Consider the following 17,011-nt stretch of genomic DNA (forward strand, 5'->3'; position numbering starts at 1 on the left):
TTCCTGATGCAATCGAGTATTTTATTTTAATTACAAATATGTACATTACCGAAATCATGATTTCATTTTTGACAAGGGTCTACAAATTACCAAAGGTCAAATATTTGTCATTACTTCAACAGAAGAAATGATTTTAATAGTCACTGTGAGGATGTAAATGAAATAAACATATTTAAGGTAATATGAAAAAAAGAAAATTGAAACCAAAAGGCAAATTGATAATGATAATATGTCCATATATATGGCACAGTTACTAACTATGTGCATATACTCAACTGCGCTTTTGATACTTGGTATCATATTATTACCCCGGCTGTAGCTGAGCCGCCATATTAATAGGCGCTAAAGCGTTCAAGGAATAAATCCTACCGGGTACCCATTCACCTCACCTGGGTCGAGTGCAGCACAATGTGGATAAATTTCTTGCCGAAGGAAATTACGCCATGGCTGGGATTCGAACCCACGACCCTCTGTTTCAAAGTCCGAAGACTAATCCACTGGGCCATAACGCTCCACCTGGATGTACCTGGAATGTACTGTACTGTGCTGTACTGTACTACGGAGCCAAGAAAGTGACATGTTTCAACAACTGTTTCATTGACAAATTGCTCCTACAACTTGCTTAACTCATTCTGTGACTAACTTGATCCCATGAATTTTAAACTTGTTTGCTCATTAATGCGTGAAGTGTTCATCTCATATTAGGTATCAAAATAAAGAGGAATAATTGAATAATATGAATATAATTAATTTGCGTTTGAATTAAATAGACATGGAAATCCTGGTTTCCTTTTTTCTGGGACGCACTATAGAGGAAGGCGGGATGAGATGAGCCATTTTTGCTTTTAGCATGTTAGGACTGATCTGACTAATAATCTTGTAGAAATAAGTACCTTGCCTTACAATGTAATTCTTGGGAAACATTACCTATATCATGAAACTTTCTACCCCCACACTAAAAGGCACTGTCACCTTTGAAACAAAAGATGTCAAATGGCTCTACTTGCCCAAACAATGGGGTAAGGTAAATTGAGCCACAAAAACTATGTACACAAGCTATGGGGCAAGAACCAGTGTGACAATGTTTTATTTAAGAGTCTTTTCACTTGCTAATTCTCTATAAATACTAGCATCCTCTAAAAGTAAAACAACTGTCTTGTTAATTTGGTCCCTTCTGCCTGCATATCAAAGGCCTTTTAAGGTTTGTTTTTATATACATTACCATATTAATTACCATGGCTCAACTTGCCCCATGTTGGCTGGCTCAACCTACCCCAGTCCGAACTTCATGGGATATTTTCACATCCACACATTTTTTATGCACCCATCATGTAAATGACAAGAATGAGGATCCATATCGGACTAACAATATTGTCATCTTATGTCCTTATTATATTTTAACATGCACTTGGGTTTAATGCACTTATCTATTTCACACTTTCTTACTTTTTTGGCTGAAATTTGTATTTTTCCCTCCGAAAAACTACTTTCTGTTTCAATGATGAAAACAATGAAGTGGGGTTAGGGTTATGCAATGGGTCATCAATATATGGCACCACCACGACTCATTCATTATCTGCCTGGGGGTGGTGGCTCAACTTACCCTACCTTCCCCTAGACAAGTAATGATTTGGAATAGCAATAGATGGATGGGTGGGAGGGGGGGGGGGGGTTACTTCAAAGTTGAAGACAGGCTTCACTCTAATTGTTATATCATGCCTTGCTTAGGGTTTCAACCCTAATGCCCATAAAATTATACAAAGATTTAAAATAATTTACCAAATATCAATATACCAATATAAAGATTCATATCAACGTACATAGGTTGGTATTAATGTATCTGTTCTATGAAAAATGCCTAATGGAGACTGTGACAGACGTTTCATTAAGTAACAATGTATACAATTACTACCAAGTAGTAATTCTGTCTTTTACTACTTCTAGCACTTGATCAATGTGTAAACTTATAACCTTATACATGAATAATACTAGACAAAGTACAGCAAATTAAGCCATTGTCGTTCAAATGTCCACCAAGGGAAAGACGTGTGGTCTCCATAGACTTAGACAAGTGTTGTTCTTTCCCCTGTAAAGTTGTTTGATAAGGCAGGTTAAACAATGGTAATACATGAAGTTGAATGCAAAGTAGTTACTACAGTTCAGATGTTGTAAATAGAGAAGCAATCAAGATTCATTAAGGACCTTGCTACTTCCTCCTTGAGCTACGACGTACACCCGCAGCAGGAGGAGTTGGCGCTGCCTTAGCGCCCCTCCCTCGTCCTCTTCCTCTACCTGCTTTTACTGGCGTAGCCTCTTCTGGCGCCGCCTCTTCTGGCGCCTTGGTTTTCTCTTCTTCTGTTTCATCTTTGGTTGGTGTACCCCCACCGACAGGCGTTTCTTCCGTCTCTGTGCTTGCTTCCTCGGGCTTCTCTTCGGCCTTGATAGCTTGTTGCACTCTCTCTTGTTCTTCTGCTTCCCGTTTCTCTGCTTCCTCCTTCCTCACCTGCTCTTCTACTGCAGCCAAGGCCTCTTGTGTTTCCTTCTCCAACCTTTCTTGCCTTAGTCTCTCCTCCTCTTCCTCCTTTTCCTTCTGTCTCTTCTCTTCTGCCTCTCTCCTCTCCTGTTCCTCCCTCTCTTTCACTGGATCGGTTTCGAGAACTTTCATGATTGCCTTGGGAACATGGGCTTGCTGTAATAAAGGAAAGAAGAAAAATAATCCCACAATTAATGACATCAAAACAAATGACGTACACTTATTTCTTGTTACAATTTTATTCAATTTCCTTTGAAAGGCATCAATACAACATCTAATGCACATTTTAACTGTGCATTGGTGTATTTCAAAGACTTAAGATTCCTAGTTGCATGTAAAATATGGCATATCACTACAATGGTCATATTATTATTTAGGACAGACAATGACTGGGAGTCATCGATTTGATTCTTTAAAGTAAACTTCAGTCAGCGCTTACATCTCACTCAATAAACTTTAACTTAAATCTTTTTAACATCTCTATCTTTGACAAGTCAAACAGATTTCTATGGTCCAAATAGAATTGACTTGGGCAAAGGTAACTATATCTATATTGAAAATGATTTAAATAAATCCCTTAGCGAAGCAAAATACTTGGTTAGCCAATTATTGTATTAAATCAGAAATTATACTTTTCCAATCAAACTAGGGAACTGTCCATCGTTAACACCTTATCATGTTGTAGGGACAGTGACTTTCCGTTAACGGGGAAATCAGTTTTGGTTCTTTACTTGTCATGCGAAAATTAATTGACCTTACCTTTGCAAAACAGAATTCATGTTTTTTCTGTTTACATTTTCTATGAAAAAAATGGAATGCCCATCTCAGAATGGGTTTGAAACAGAATTACAGGTTTCCAGAAATGGAAAAGACCACCTTTTTTCAACTTTTCAACAGAAAATCACTGTCTGCAGTGTAAGACGGAATGATTTTCCTACGTTTGTACCAAACATAAATTGGCATTCCTGAATACAGCCAAGGACCCAGCTTATACGAAGATTTACCTGATGGGAAGAGAAGTTTTGTACATGAGCCAAGAGCTTGACTCTCATGTCCTTGCTCATATCAAATACTTGAGCCAGCTGAGGTGGGGGAAGCTGTAGAAGTACTTGGAAAGACTGAGGTATCGTTCGCTGTAGTGGGAAATTACAGAAGAGTAATCATCATGAACAGTGTGATTATCATGTCAGTTTATCAAGATTTTAAGACCATTCACTCCCTAGAAATGAAAAATGAACAAGTGGTTTAAAGTTTTTCATCTGTACAAAGAAATTGGAACATATGATTAAGGCAGGTTATCTACTAAACGCCGTCAGAATGGATTATTCAAGACAGATGGTGCTATATATATGCCCATTATTATTATGACTACCAGTACATTAAAGACATATATAACAAATAAACAAAGTCACTGCCTGTATGTATGAGTGGAAGAAAAAGCGCCTTCAGCATGTTTCACGAAGATTTAAGTCAGACTAAAAATCACACTTTAGATACCAAATTGCAAGTGGTTTAAAAAACTTAATCACATTGGCCTGATCTTGTGCACGAATCGTGGACCAGAAGTGCATATCCATCAATCAGATTATGCGTTAAATAACACGTGCAAGGATTAGTAAGGAGGATAACTATGTTATGTTAGATTGGTTCATTCTCATTAATCAATGCCATTGATGTATACTTGGTATTTGTATGTATTGTTTAACCATTAAGGAGAAACCTGAGGAAGGGCTATAAAGTAAAAAAAAACAACCTAAAAATAAAAATGTGTGCGTTGGCTAGACTATAAGTCACACTTGATTCTTTGTGAAAAGATTTCCCAGCTTTCAATACTGAAATTGCAATCCCACGATGGTATTTCTCACCTCACAACACTTGACGAATCCTTCCCAGAGTTTGGGTGTCTTCCACACCTGTTTGTTGATGAGTCTTAGTAAGAGGTTCATGATGAACCCTTTGAGTTTGGGATACATGGACAGAGACTGGATTATGGTACGGAGGAGCAAGGTTGGTAGCGGGGTTTGTTCCATCAGCTGCTGCATCACCACCGCTAACACCTCACCCGTGTAGATTGATTTCTCACTGAAACACAGGCTGGTCGCTGTGGAGAAAAAATAAAAAAATGATTGACAACTACCTGGGGAGAATTTCATCAATACTTTCCTTGATTTTGATTGGCTGAGAAGCACTGTTAATGTTGCAACTGTTGGATTGAACATCTGACAAGTCCTTTCATGAAATGCTCCCCTGATAATATAAATCTAATTTGTTACCGAGATATACAATGCCCTGCAAAATTCTGAGAGAAAAAAAATCATTAGGAATCGTTGTTTGATACTTGAAATGATTCCATATCTTTTTGTAACAAGGCCCTGAACTAACACTAGAGAAAGTGATTCAATCAAAGATTCACAACATTTTCACTGCTTCTTTTTGATATCACTTTCAAATTTGCTGTACCTTTCGTTACAAATACTTGGAAAATTTGAAAATGAACAGATTGTCTAATATGCATCGAGTTCTGAGAAGCTGTTTAGCCTTTTAGCCTTTAACCAATGACTTGCACTGTTCGGCTTTTTCTTGAACCGAAAATGTAATTTCCATTTACCTCATATGGTCCTTACCTTTGATAATAGATTTCATATCACACTTTGAAGGATCAATGTTATGAAGAGCAACGAGAAGCTCGGCTGGGGTCAAAGGGCTCTGACCCCCGCTACTCTCTGCTTGATGGCTCATGAGAAGTCTATGAAATACTTCCTTCACAACAATGGGGTTCAGACGGATTAACTTGGGCATGGCAGATATCACGTCTTTCTACAAGGGCAACAAGGAATTGATAAACCAACTATTAATTCACAGAAAATTGGTGTTATTACAAGATATTATCCTCCTATAAAAGGTTTTTCAATTTGATTCTGTTTTTTCGAGAAACAACATACATGTACAGGTATATTCCAAAATGAGTGTTTCAACCAATCCCATGGGAAATTACTGTGAGCAAGATAATTCTGTTACCAACATATTCAGAGTTTGTACGCTAATTCAATGTTTAATAGAGGAAATCTGATCTAAATATAGAGTCAAATTATCTGCCTTGGATACACACATAGTTGTGCAAGGTCATCCTTATTGCGGAAATTTGAAAAGGCTCAAACAGTCAATCAATCTCTGATGGGCAAAGGGGGTGGAATTTACATGTGAATGACCAGGATATTGCTGGCCAAAGATGCATTGATTATTGACTATATTGCACCTCCATTTTGTTGATGAATAATTCATCCACGAAATGAGCAAAAATATTCATAACGTTTAAGCCTGCCATTGTCTAACAAATGACTACCAAGAAACAGAAGTCTATGATAAGACTGCTTTGCAGGTCTTACCAAAAAGTATACTCTTGAGTCTTAGATATATTTTAATTTCATAATAATATCAAATTCCTGTTCATCCAAGAACAATATCAAGAGAGCCATGTAACAAAATATAATACCATCAATTGTAAGACTTATTTGTAATGGTAATTCTATGGAAACTATGTACAAAAATAACAATTGATTATTACATTTAAAAGCACATCATGAGTCAATGCATGAAGCAATTCAGTGAAGTATCTAACCTTTTCAAGCCCAGTTAACACTGGGATTAGGAATCTCACATCCGATACTCTCTTGTGATACAAATCCTTAACTCTCTTTACAAGTTCAATAGATGGTGGAGCTAAAGAGAAAATTAAATATAAAGTATGAAAACAGTGATTCAACTTACAATTCTAGTTAACACATAAGTTCTCAAGAATTTTTCAGTAAGAAGAAATTTTACTGCATCCAATAATCATCTCAAATCATTCTTTATTCAATTCTGTATACATAGGCCTATATATGAGTGAAACCACAAAATGTCAAAACTTCCAACTTTCTCAATGTTTTCCATTACAATACATGAGCAGCTAGAGTTTAGCTTTATGTTTATTCTTATTGTGGTTTGAGTTTGCCAAGTGAATTTACATTAGAACGTTCAATATCATGTGAAAATTTCAGTATGAACGGTGAAAAACATGAGATCTCATCCAGTTTGGAGTTTGCATTTATTTTTGATTTGGGCAATGGCAGTGAGACCCAGGGTCCATTTCATAAAACTTGTTAGATAAGAATAATAAATTTACAATAACAGTTACAAACTACTGAAATCCTTTAATCTGATTGGCTGATATATAATGTGTTATAGAAATCATGCATTTCTTATTATAACAAGTCTTTATGACACGGGACCCTAGTTTACAAACATAGCAGTGATGACCCACCACCACCGACACCACATAAGGAACTTACTTTTATCTGTTAGGATATGCATCATTCTTGTTACGAGTGTCTCAGCTCCTTTAGGACAGGTCTCTACTAAAAGAAGTAGCTCTGGAGAAGACATACCTACACCTCGTACCTGATCAAATTAATAAGAAAGCATAATCATAACAAGTCATGTCACTTGTATATAACATAACCACAATATTGGCTTTTTTTCAAAGGCTATAAAGAGATAGAATTTGAACTTTGGTGTGTATGGTCTGTGGTTGAATACCGCACGGTAAAAACATGGTCAAATTTCAACCCACCTCAGTAAATCCCTATCTCCATTATTTTTTATTCAGATTTCATGAATAACTCAACAAACCAGAGTTTGGACTATGATTAACCTGAAATAACGAACAGACTGTGTATAATAATTTCTAAAGTGGAGATTTATGTAACAAATTGTGTGTGGTAATTCCAAACTGCGGTGCCAAGCTGCTGCTGCTTGACCATCTTGATATGGGGCTACGGTTGGGTGAGGCATATAAATTCCTAGTATGTTTATGAGTTTTGTGATTCCTGCAGGTCTAAATGAATTCACTGCAAACATGTCTATGTTAACTGTGGAAATCTTTCAAAATTCACAGGGATATTACACTCTGGGTTTTCCAATTTACTATCAGGTCTTATTTTCAAGGGAAAAACCCCAAGAAAGCTGACATGATAGTGTAACTCTGAATGTTTGGACTTCAACTTACCGGTGTTTCTAAGACTCTTAGTACAGTTCTCTTGATATCAGCTGTGGCAGCTACATATACATTAGCTAGTCTGAAATAAAAACATAAACCTTTATTACTATGATATTCAATGGTTGTAATATAATGCTGTCTGATCTACACACATATTTGAGGAGTGCTAAGTTTAGCTTCAGTTTCACCATCTGCCTATGAAGTAACACCACCTTTCATATGTGTAATAACCTAGCCGTGTTGGAAATGAAAGTTACGACCATTTAAAAAAAGTTCTTTTAAATAACGATAATAGTCTTGGAAAATCTCTTTCATATAAAATAAAATATATTTCAGTTCATGGTATTTCGGGGTCTAGTGGTTATGACTCTCGTTTTTCAATCAGGACATTGGTTCGATTCCTTCAGCAAGAAATTCAACCCAACTTGTGCTGCACTCATCCCAGGTGAGGTGAATGGATACCCAGAAGGAAAAAATCCTTGAATGCTTAAGTGCCTATAGGTAGCTGAGTTAAAGCCACGGTAATAATAATAATAGCAGGGCCTGCTGGGAAAACAGTTTTCGGAACTGAAGTGGCTACCCTGGGTAAATATACCATTATTATAATTATTCCAACCTCTCGATATAAAAGCATAACACCATCCTTCCTCTTGTATTCAAATCAACATGAAGTCCTATAAATTGCAGTGCAGAAGGATATAATAATAAAACTTACTCATGAATGAGTTTGTGATTAACGGGCAGAAGAGCTAGGTAGAGATAAAGACACATCTTAGTAGTCTCTTCTGTCCAGGCTTTCGCAGCAACGGCTTGCATCTCCTGATCAGCTAGACACAAGACAAGGGATGCTGGTGGTCTGCTCAGCAGCAGCTTACGCAGGAATGATGTAGCAAACTCCTAGGGTAGGATCAAAGCAACAAACAACTGGGATGAGATTCCCATATGTTTCCACAGTTTCAAAACAAAGTGTGCCTGGTATTCCAAATAAGCCAAATTTCACAGCAGCAAAAACAAATTTGTCAACAAAAATATTAATCAATTTAGCACAAACATCCTTGTTGAGCAACTTGAAAATGACTTACCTCTATGAGTGGTTTAAGATCAGCTCTGTCATAGAATCTCTTGATGTACTGGATGGCCTGAGACCTGACTTCAGTTCTCTCATGTTGGGTCAAGTCAAGCAGCTCCTTCACGTACTTCTCCAAGTCCGCCGGTTTCTTCAGAATCAGCTCTCGTAGGGCATGCATACCAGCATAAAAGTGGGTCTGAAACACGGACAAAAACACATTTATTATTCAATTAACGGTTACACATGTATTCAAAGCCTTCTGGGGAAAGTTTCATCAACATTTTTGTCCGAAAAGTTGTCAGATGTGACAACTTTACTTGATTTTGATTGGCTGAGTAGCATTGTCCAATTGTCCAATAAAATGGGAATTTCTTGAAATGCTCCCCTGGCTTCTTCATTGTCAAAAAAATAGTTGGTGATATTCACTTGCAAAGTTGTTTTGCTACTAAATTCCTTAAATTCTGATGGCTGAGAACAACTTTGTCAGTGAAAATGACTAACAATAAGCTCTAGGAAAACACTCCCCTTTTCACATTATGATATACACCTCAACTTAGTAAATTCAAACACCTGTACCAAAGTCAATATATAAACATGCTCTAAGATTCTTTCCTGTAATGTGTTCATTTTGAAACAAGATTGAATGAAATATTGAGGATTGAAAAAGTCAAGGATCTGTATAATTACATCGATATGCCCTATTTTGTTGTGTAAAGATGCGCAAGAACTGCATTTGCGTGGAAGACATCTCAAAATTATCCATCAATATGCGCTTAAATTATGGCATCCAAACTATCGCACAAGGCAACTTTTTGCAAGTAAAACACATGGGGATCTCAGCAAAATTTAGATACGCCCATTATCAGATAGCTACAAGCATCTTTCTTGTTAATTATACATACCGGTTGGCCTTGGGCAGGGAGGCGACTTTAAATTGATTAAAAACATTATCTAGAATGACCCCTTTCCTACATGAAAAAGGTGTTTTCTATGGCCAAAAATCTGTTGAAAAGTCTGAATTAAGAGGCATCTGTGCTTGGTAATGACCATATTTTATTGTTTTGCAGGCATAGATAAAGACATGAGCCCACTTTTGACCAATCAGATGAGTATACAATCATCAACATTCATAGAGATATACTAACCTCATCTTCACAAAACTGTCTAATGACTTTAAGAGCATCATCTGTAATGACAGGTGCTTCCATGACAAGTCTGTTGAACAACCTGGAAATAATCATTCACATATAACTTGAGTCAGTCAGTCAATTAGCCAATTAGTCAATCAAAAACAAATTGCAATAAGGATTAAAATAAATATCTAAAGCTCAAAAGAAGACCTGTACAAATTCAATAAAATTTCCAACAGGGTAAAAGGTAATGTTCAGTAGTTGGGAGACTTAATGCTTGACCTTTGCATGGAAGTTAGACAATATTTACATTTTAATCAAGTATCATGCCCATTTACCTTATATTATAAATATTAAAAATGATGTTTTATGATGGAATGAAAAATTGGCCCATGCTACTACTAGGAACTACAAATAGGCTACTAGGCCTTATGATGATAATGATGATAATAATAAATATAATTACAATATTCACAATCTTAAAGTAAGAGTGTTTATTCCGTACCCATCTCTCTGATCTGTCCTGACAAGTAAACTCTTTAGGAGGTTACAGAGAAGACTATCATATCTCTGCGTTGTTACGTCCTGACCGTGGGTGTGCGGCATGTAACCTTGAATGTTGGAATATTCCTGATACAGCCAGGCCAAAGCAATATCATTGCGGCTACGAAGGTCCTCTAAGATGTGATTCTCAAGCACTGAAAGGATAAAACAAAGACTTCACAATGAAAGGATGATCGCGACAAGATGTCTGTAGAGTAATAACTCAGATAAAACATTTAATTGATCAAACAAACCCATATCACCTTGATCAATACTTGGACTGTAACTGTTTGGTTTTCAGTGTGGTGTCTTCAACCGCGTAGCCAGGATTTCATTTTGGAGGGGGCGGTAAATGCACACGAAGCGTGCCAACACTTACAGAGCGCGCTTCAGGGGTGGATGCAGGGAGGGGGAGTTTCCCCCGCCCGCGCGAAGCTTTTGGTGTTTCATGAATTAAAATGAAAAGGAGCCGTCTCTCTTGTCTCTAATGCCTATATGCAGCTCCAATTCAGACTATATTGTGATTTTGAACCTTTTTCATGAACCTTGTTTTCAAAAGTGATTGTGAACGCACAAAAAAGGAATACAATGGAGGAAATTAAAATAATAACCCCGCGCGAAGCGCGGTAGTCAAAGCGTCTTATCAATTTTTTTGCCATGAAAAGGGTCTTGAGAAAATGGGTATTCTCAAAGATATATTGAATACTTCTCTTGGAAAGATCAGAATTGATTACAAACAATTTAGCGACAGTGCATATCTTTAACTCGCAAAACGGAGGAGAAGTGTATATACCGGGAGGAAGATATTCCTCCCCACGCAGAGCAATGAAACTCTGAAAATTCAAAGGGCGGACATTTCATCAAATGCAGATTTCTCTAATACCCCATCGGCTCTAATTCAATTGATTTTCTAAGATTATTGAACTTCATTACAAGGAAAATAGTGCGCAAAAAGTTGAAACTTCTGTGATCTATTGAAATTATATAAAAAAAGGATGCCTAATTTCTTTGACTTATCCTGAAGCGCTTCATTTTGAATTATAAAGAAACATAAGTGTCATTAAAAATTTCAAACTGAGAGCACAAAACAGGACAGGAGATGAATGTGCAGGGAAATGACATGAAGTTTAATAGAATTTGATAAAAAAATATTGTACTTTTTTTTATTTAATACGACACAAATTTTATACCTTCCTCTTTTTAAATCAGGAACCGGTTTGCCCCAAACTTATGGTTGTTTAGTAATGAGCTGAAAAGCGAGAGAAGTTGACTTTATGGAGGTGACGGCAGAAATTGATATAAAGATTTTACATGCCCGGAGCTGACACGACCAGAAGTTGCGCGATCAATTTAAAAAAAAGATAACTTCATATACTTCGGCCTAACCTTACTCTAATTCCATGCCCTAACGTATACATTTGAACTTTAACTGGCAAGAAACACATATAGCTGAGGTGAAAAACAGGGTTAGAGAAAGGGTGGGGGAAACAATGGAGAACTTCAATATTGTCATTTAACTGCGCGCAGCGCGGAAGAAAAATTCATATATAAATTTAGAGCAAGAGACAAGGAGTTTCTCTTTTGAGAAAAAGAAATAAAGAATAAAAAGACAAAGCTACCTTTCTTCCCTTTTACTTTTCTCCTCTCTTTTTTCCCTTCTTTTTTTTCTTTTTGGGGACGTTTTTTTTGGGGGGGCGACTGCCCCCACCGCCCCCCCCCCCTGGCTACGCGCCTGGGTGTCTTGTCAAGCTGTGGTGATTTATTGATAATGCGCGGTTTATTGATAATGGTGAAATAAAGCATCAATTGACCCTTGTAATGTTTGACTCTTTCACCCTTTTGAATGTTAACATTTAAAGCTTTCATATTTCACTTGTAATAAAAAAACTATCAAAGGAAAATTCTTTTTTCTTCTACTTTCAGATATAATATGATGGAAAATGAGTCATCCCAAAGAGATTCAAACAGCCACAACATTCAAATTTCATAATTCATGACCTTTGTAACTTCTTGGTGCAGACACACTACAGGGTTCGAATTAAGAATTCAAAGGAATGTCAAGAAAGGTTGCAATTGAAATAAGATGAATATTACTCACATTGAGAGAGGTTACCTCCAAACTGGGTTACAAGTGCAGATAGAATCTTTGTTCTTGTTTTTGCCGCTGGACCATGGCCTACAGCTTCTAAAATATTAATATAAGCCGGATGACAAATAACTTAGTAAGACACACACACAAATCATATGATTTAAGTGAAACCAATTATTTCTTATTCATTTCTACTAGTAATCATTTAAAGGAGAATGAAACCCTTGAAACCATCTGAATCCATATAAAAGAGAAAAATCAAAGAAACATATTGTTGAAAGTTTGAGGAAGATTGAATGAATAATAAGAAAGTTATGAGCATTTGAATATTGAGATCACTAATGCCATGTAGATCCTCCCATTGGCAATGCGACCAAGATCTGTGATGTCACACACGTACAACTCCCTCATTACTTTAGTACTTATTTCACTTATATTCTCACTTTTATAGAGTCTATCACAAGGTGAGGTGTTCTCTTTATGAGAGGACAAGTACAGAGGTTTCACAACATTATATCATTGATGAATCGTTTGTCATATGATTAGAATGAGCAAAAAGAGATGTTTTGGGGTATATTTTCAGTGTCCAAAACTGGACAACTCTCCCCTTTTGGACACTGAAAATGTACCCCAAAACATCTCTTTTTGCTCATTATAATCATATGACAAACGATTCATCATTGATATAATGTTGTGAAACCTCTGTACTTGTCCTCTCATAAAGAGAACACCTCACCTTGTGATAGACTCTATAAAAGTGAGAATATAAGTGAAATAAGTACTGAAGTAATGAGGGAGTTGTACGTGTGTGACATCACAGATCTTGGTTGCATTGCCAATGGGAGGATCTACATGGCATTAGTGATCTCAATTTTCAAATGCTCATAACTTTCTTATTATTCATTCAATCTTCCTCAAACTTTCAACAATATGTTTCTTTGATTTTTCTCTTTGATATGGATTCAGCTGGTTTCAAGGGTTTCATTCTCCTTTAATAACGTTAATGGACTTTTATACAGGAGGAGACAAGAATATGTTAAAATGAATTGTTAATATCATTGTAAATTAAAGAGAGAGGCTCGAAGTCATTTGATTTTCTTCAACAGAATAATATTGAAGATTCAAGAACGGAGAGCTTGTTCAGAAAGTTGTTGTTCTTCAGCTATCACATGGAGATATTTCAATCTCTATAATACTCTTTTTGCTCTCATAAACCCCAACATATGCATACATGAGTCAAGTTTGAAGTTGATCTCTCATACAGTAATTCAGTAACTGTGAGAACCATGTATACAATGAATTCTGTGACCTCTGACCTTATGACTCCAAAATCTATTCAGATCATGGTCACTCCCATATCAATACTTGGACCAAGTTTGAAGTTGCTACATCAGATGGTTCTTTAGTTATCGTGAGAGCAAATAAATGATGGACTGAAAATATAATGCGTTTAGCAATGACCTACAGTAAGTGGAGGCAGTTAGTCATCCATGCTTTAAATCCAGTTTGGTCCCTGAATAAGGGGGTGGTCGGTTTTACCCTGCGCTGGGTGAATCCAGATAAAAATTAAAATAAGATTTTGGGAAGTGATGTTATGCCTACTTTCTGCAGCTATGATCCTCCTGACAGCACCATGGGCCAGTTTATCTGCATCATCCTTGGACAGGAGATGCGTGACCTCTCGAAGTTTGAAATGTTTGGGTCGTTTCACCCCCTTGGTAGATGCCTCAATCACGATGGGAGCTTTCTTCTTTGATTCATCCTTAGATGGTTCTGCACCAATGTAATACACAAGAAAAGGTGATTAATCTTAATTAATTAATCAATTTATCAAGATTGATCCTAAAACACTGACTCCAGCTCTCAACACCAAACATGTTATCATCCATTGCAGATATGAGATAAAATGTTGTAAGAAATCGATGTTGCCAACAAATACTGCTGTAATAGACATTGTTATGTATAGTTGCATCAAATATGCATGTTATGTTATTAATTCTTAATGGTGAGCTGTACAATATTTAACTTACCAAATTCTATCTCAAGTACATGTATATGCATTTTATATTTCATATATAAACATCATCTGTAATTAATACCGGTAAACTTTTTTCAATTACACACTAAGTTCCAGGTTAGGGGATTGACAGGGGTTGGCCCTGTAATGAGTTCTTGAAGGGTCTCCTTACCTAAGGGGTTTGTCTTTGGGGTGGGGCAAACTATCCACACTTGTAAACAAATTTTCAAAACACTCTTGTATTTCCAGAGCAATACAATGCAAATTTCCATGACTCCTTAACATTATGTGGTGCAAATCTTACGTACAAGGCATAATAAAAAACAGATTTGCATATTCATATATCTGTCCCACTTTACGCCAGTCAGGCTAGAGCATAATTAAACAGGTAAGAACTGTTTGCTTCAAGGCTTCCACAGAAAGCAATAATGCTTTCCTTTCACATTTCTACTTTAACTCCATGAGAAATCCAAAAGATTGAGAAACATACATCTGAAAGGTTTTTATTACCACTTTTGCCTCCAAGGACTGGAATTCCTTTGGTAGTGAAATCTTCTTCTTCCATCTTCTCAGGTGGTTCTTGCTCTTCTTCTATCTCCACATTCTGTATTGAAAACAAGTCAAATACTTTAATAAGCCAGTGTGGATTCAGGGTCATATTTAATTCCTATATCTGAAGAACGATGATTGAGAAAGTAAGAATCCAAAGAAAATTAGAATTTCATTGCAGAGAGCATTTCATAAACATAATTGAAATCTATTTATTTTGTTAAAATTGTAACTCATAATCAAAGGTCATCTATGTGATGGTTATCAAGGTGACAGAAAGGTAAGTAAAAAAGTACAGTGACGATGATGTGTGCAATGGTCAACCATTAGGGAGGTTTCATCATCTTTGGCAATTCTAACTGCCAAATTTGAACTCAGCCAATCACATACAAAGATTTCAGTAGCTTTCAACAATTGTTAGAAAAGTTGAAAAATTTATGAAACAGCCCTGAAGACTCTTCAAATATACAAATTCATGATGAACTAAACAAACTACTCAATTCAGATTAAATACCGGTATGTGTTAAAGGAAGCACATGGCTACAAATGGAAGAGAAACAAACAAAAATAACTGAATTTAAAATTCATCACTACTGATTACTTTTTAGGAATTATGACTCGGCGTGAGATGACCAAGCATTGTGTATAAATATAAGATATATGAGGATAGGCTGTGATATAGAGAGATTTGGGGGAAGAGCAAGTCCGAAAAGCAGGAGTCTTATAATTAATGCATGAGACTTGCCTACTCCAGCTCCTCCCTTTAACCCTTCTTCTCTTTCTCCTTCTCTTTCCTCTCTAATACTCACTTCATAATTGGTAGGTTTGATACCAGCAGCCGCTAGCTGATTGCTGACCATCCTAGCTAGATGTTGTACCTGTGTATCTGTGCCAGCTGCTGCTATGGGTGTATAGGTAGCCTGGAATGTGGCTGGCATTGTGTCTGGCAAAGAAACCTGCACACACAAAAACAAACATGCTCACCAGGGGGGTGTTTCACAAAGAGTCAAGTATGACTAATAGACATGGTCTGTAACGCAATACGTGACAGTGCGTGTCCTCTTAGTATGATTTGACCAATGCGGTGAAGCCTATTATACTGCATGCAAATGAGAATTCAAGTGCGACACTAAGTCACATATATATGTATTTCTGTATAAAATTCAATATGGGCAATATCTTATTTAACACAAAGACATGTCATAAGATATATACTCTTCCTCCCAGTCATAAAAATAAATCAAATTATATATATTTGCAATTTCCAGTCATTTACTGAATACTTAAAGAAAATTAATGGTCTCATTTACATGATGAGTCCATATGACTGCAAGAGTTTTGATAAGATACGTCAACTATCATTATAGTAAATATTACATGCAATCCAGTCAACTGTATGTAAATTGACTCTTTCAGCTTGTACTGCTGATCAATCTCTATATTTCAATAAATAGATAAATAATTCAACAAGTGAAAACATACAAGCTGCAAAGAAATTATTAACCAAACAACACTTTTTTGTTAATTATGAATGTGCGTACTATACTGTACTACAGAGAAACAGGTTTTGTAACGTTTTCATGGTTATGAAGCAAAAATGAAATACATACCATACTAAGTAGAACCAGGTTTGCTACGTTTTCATGGTTACGAAGCAATGGTTCAACCTCGGCCGCCAAGAGATCGATCACGGTTGCTTTGGTGACCCTCTTACTTGGTCCTGGCTCGTCTTTCTTCTTCCCTTCTGCACCCTCCTCTTCATCATCAAGAACCTTCACAGGGAGAAAACAAAAGCGTATCACTTCATACAAGGCCTACTGCATACCCTTGAGAAATACATATTAGGGCTACACTGTGTGATTGTGTAACACAGTCATTCACAAACTATTTGTTTATTTGGGCATGTGTGGGCACATCACGGTCTAGAGGTTGTGTCATCTTTAAAAAGAGGGTCATAGGTTCAAATACCAGAGATGGCGTGTTTTCCTTAAAGTAAGGAACTAATTCACACTGTGCTGCACTTGACCAAGGTGAAGGTAAGAC

At 36.6% G+C, this 17,011-nt stretch overlaps 1 protein-coding gene across 1 annotated transcript in view; it reads right to left on the reverse strand.

Annotated features, from left to right (window-relative positions):
* The window catches only part of LOC129264545 (symplekin-like), a 26,393-nt gene continuing 9,382 nt past the window's right edge, over positions 1–17,011 (reverse strand). The window contains exons 12-27 of the mRNA XM_054902428.2: positions 16,579–16,740; positions 15,778–15,924; positions 14,930–15,023; positions 14,005–14,175; positions 12,412–12,498; positions 10,276–10,468; positions 9,786–9,867; positions 8,654–8,836; positions 8,287–8,468; positions 7,581–7,650; positions 6,865–6,973; positions 6,153–6,253; positions 5,158–5,350; positions 4,399–4,634; positions 3,538–3,666; positions 1–2,689 (exon numbers count right to left, since the gene is read on the reverse strand). Coding sequence (XP_054758403.2) covers positions 2,207–2,689; positions 3,538–3,666; positions 4,399–4,634; positions 5,158–5,350; positions 6,153–6,253; positions 6,865–6,973; positions 7,581–7,650; positions 8,287–8,468; positions 8,654–8,836; positions 9,786–9,867; positions 10,276–10,468; positions 12,412–12,498; positions 14,005–14,175; positions 14,930–15,023; positions 15,778–15,924; positions 16,579–16,740 — 2,622 coding nt within the window. The 3' untranslated portion in view covers positions 1–2,206. The remainder of the gene's footprint in view (positions 2,690–3,537; positions 3,667–4,398; positions 4,635–5,157; positions 5,351–6,152; positions 6,254–6,864; positions 6,974–7,580; positions 7,651–8,286; positions 8,469–8,653; positions 8,837–9,785; positions 9,868–10,275; positions 10,469–12,411; positions 12,499–14,004; positions 14,176–14,929; positions 15,024–15,777; positions 15,925–16,578; positions 16,741–17,011) is intronic.

Source organism: Lytechinus pictus, chromosome 7 (assembly GCF_037042905.1).
Source record: "Lytechinus pictus isolate F3 Inbred chromosome 7, Lp3.0, whole genome shotgun sequence".
Lineage (NCBI taxonomy): Eukaryota > Metazoa > Echinodermata > Echinoidea > Temnopleuroida > Toxopneustidae > Lytechinus > Lytechinus pictus.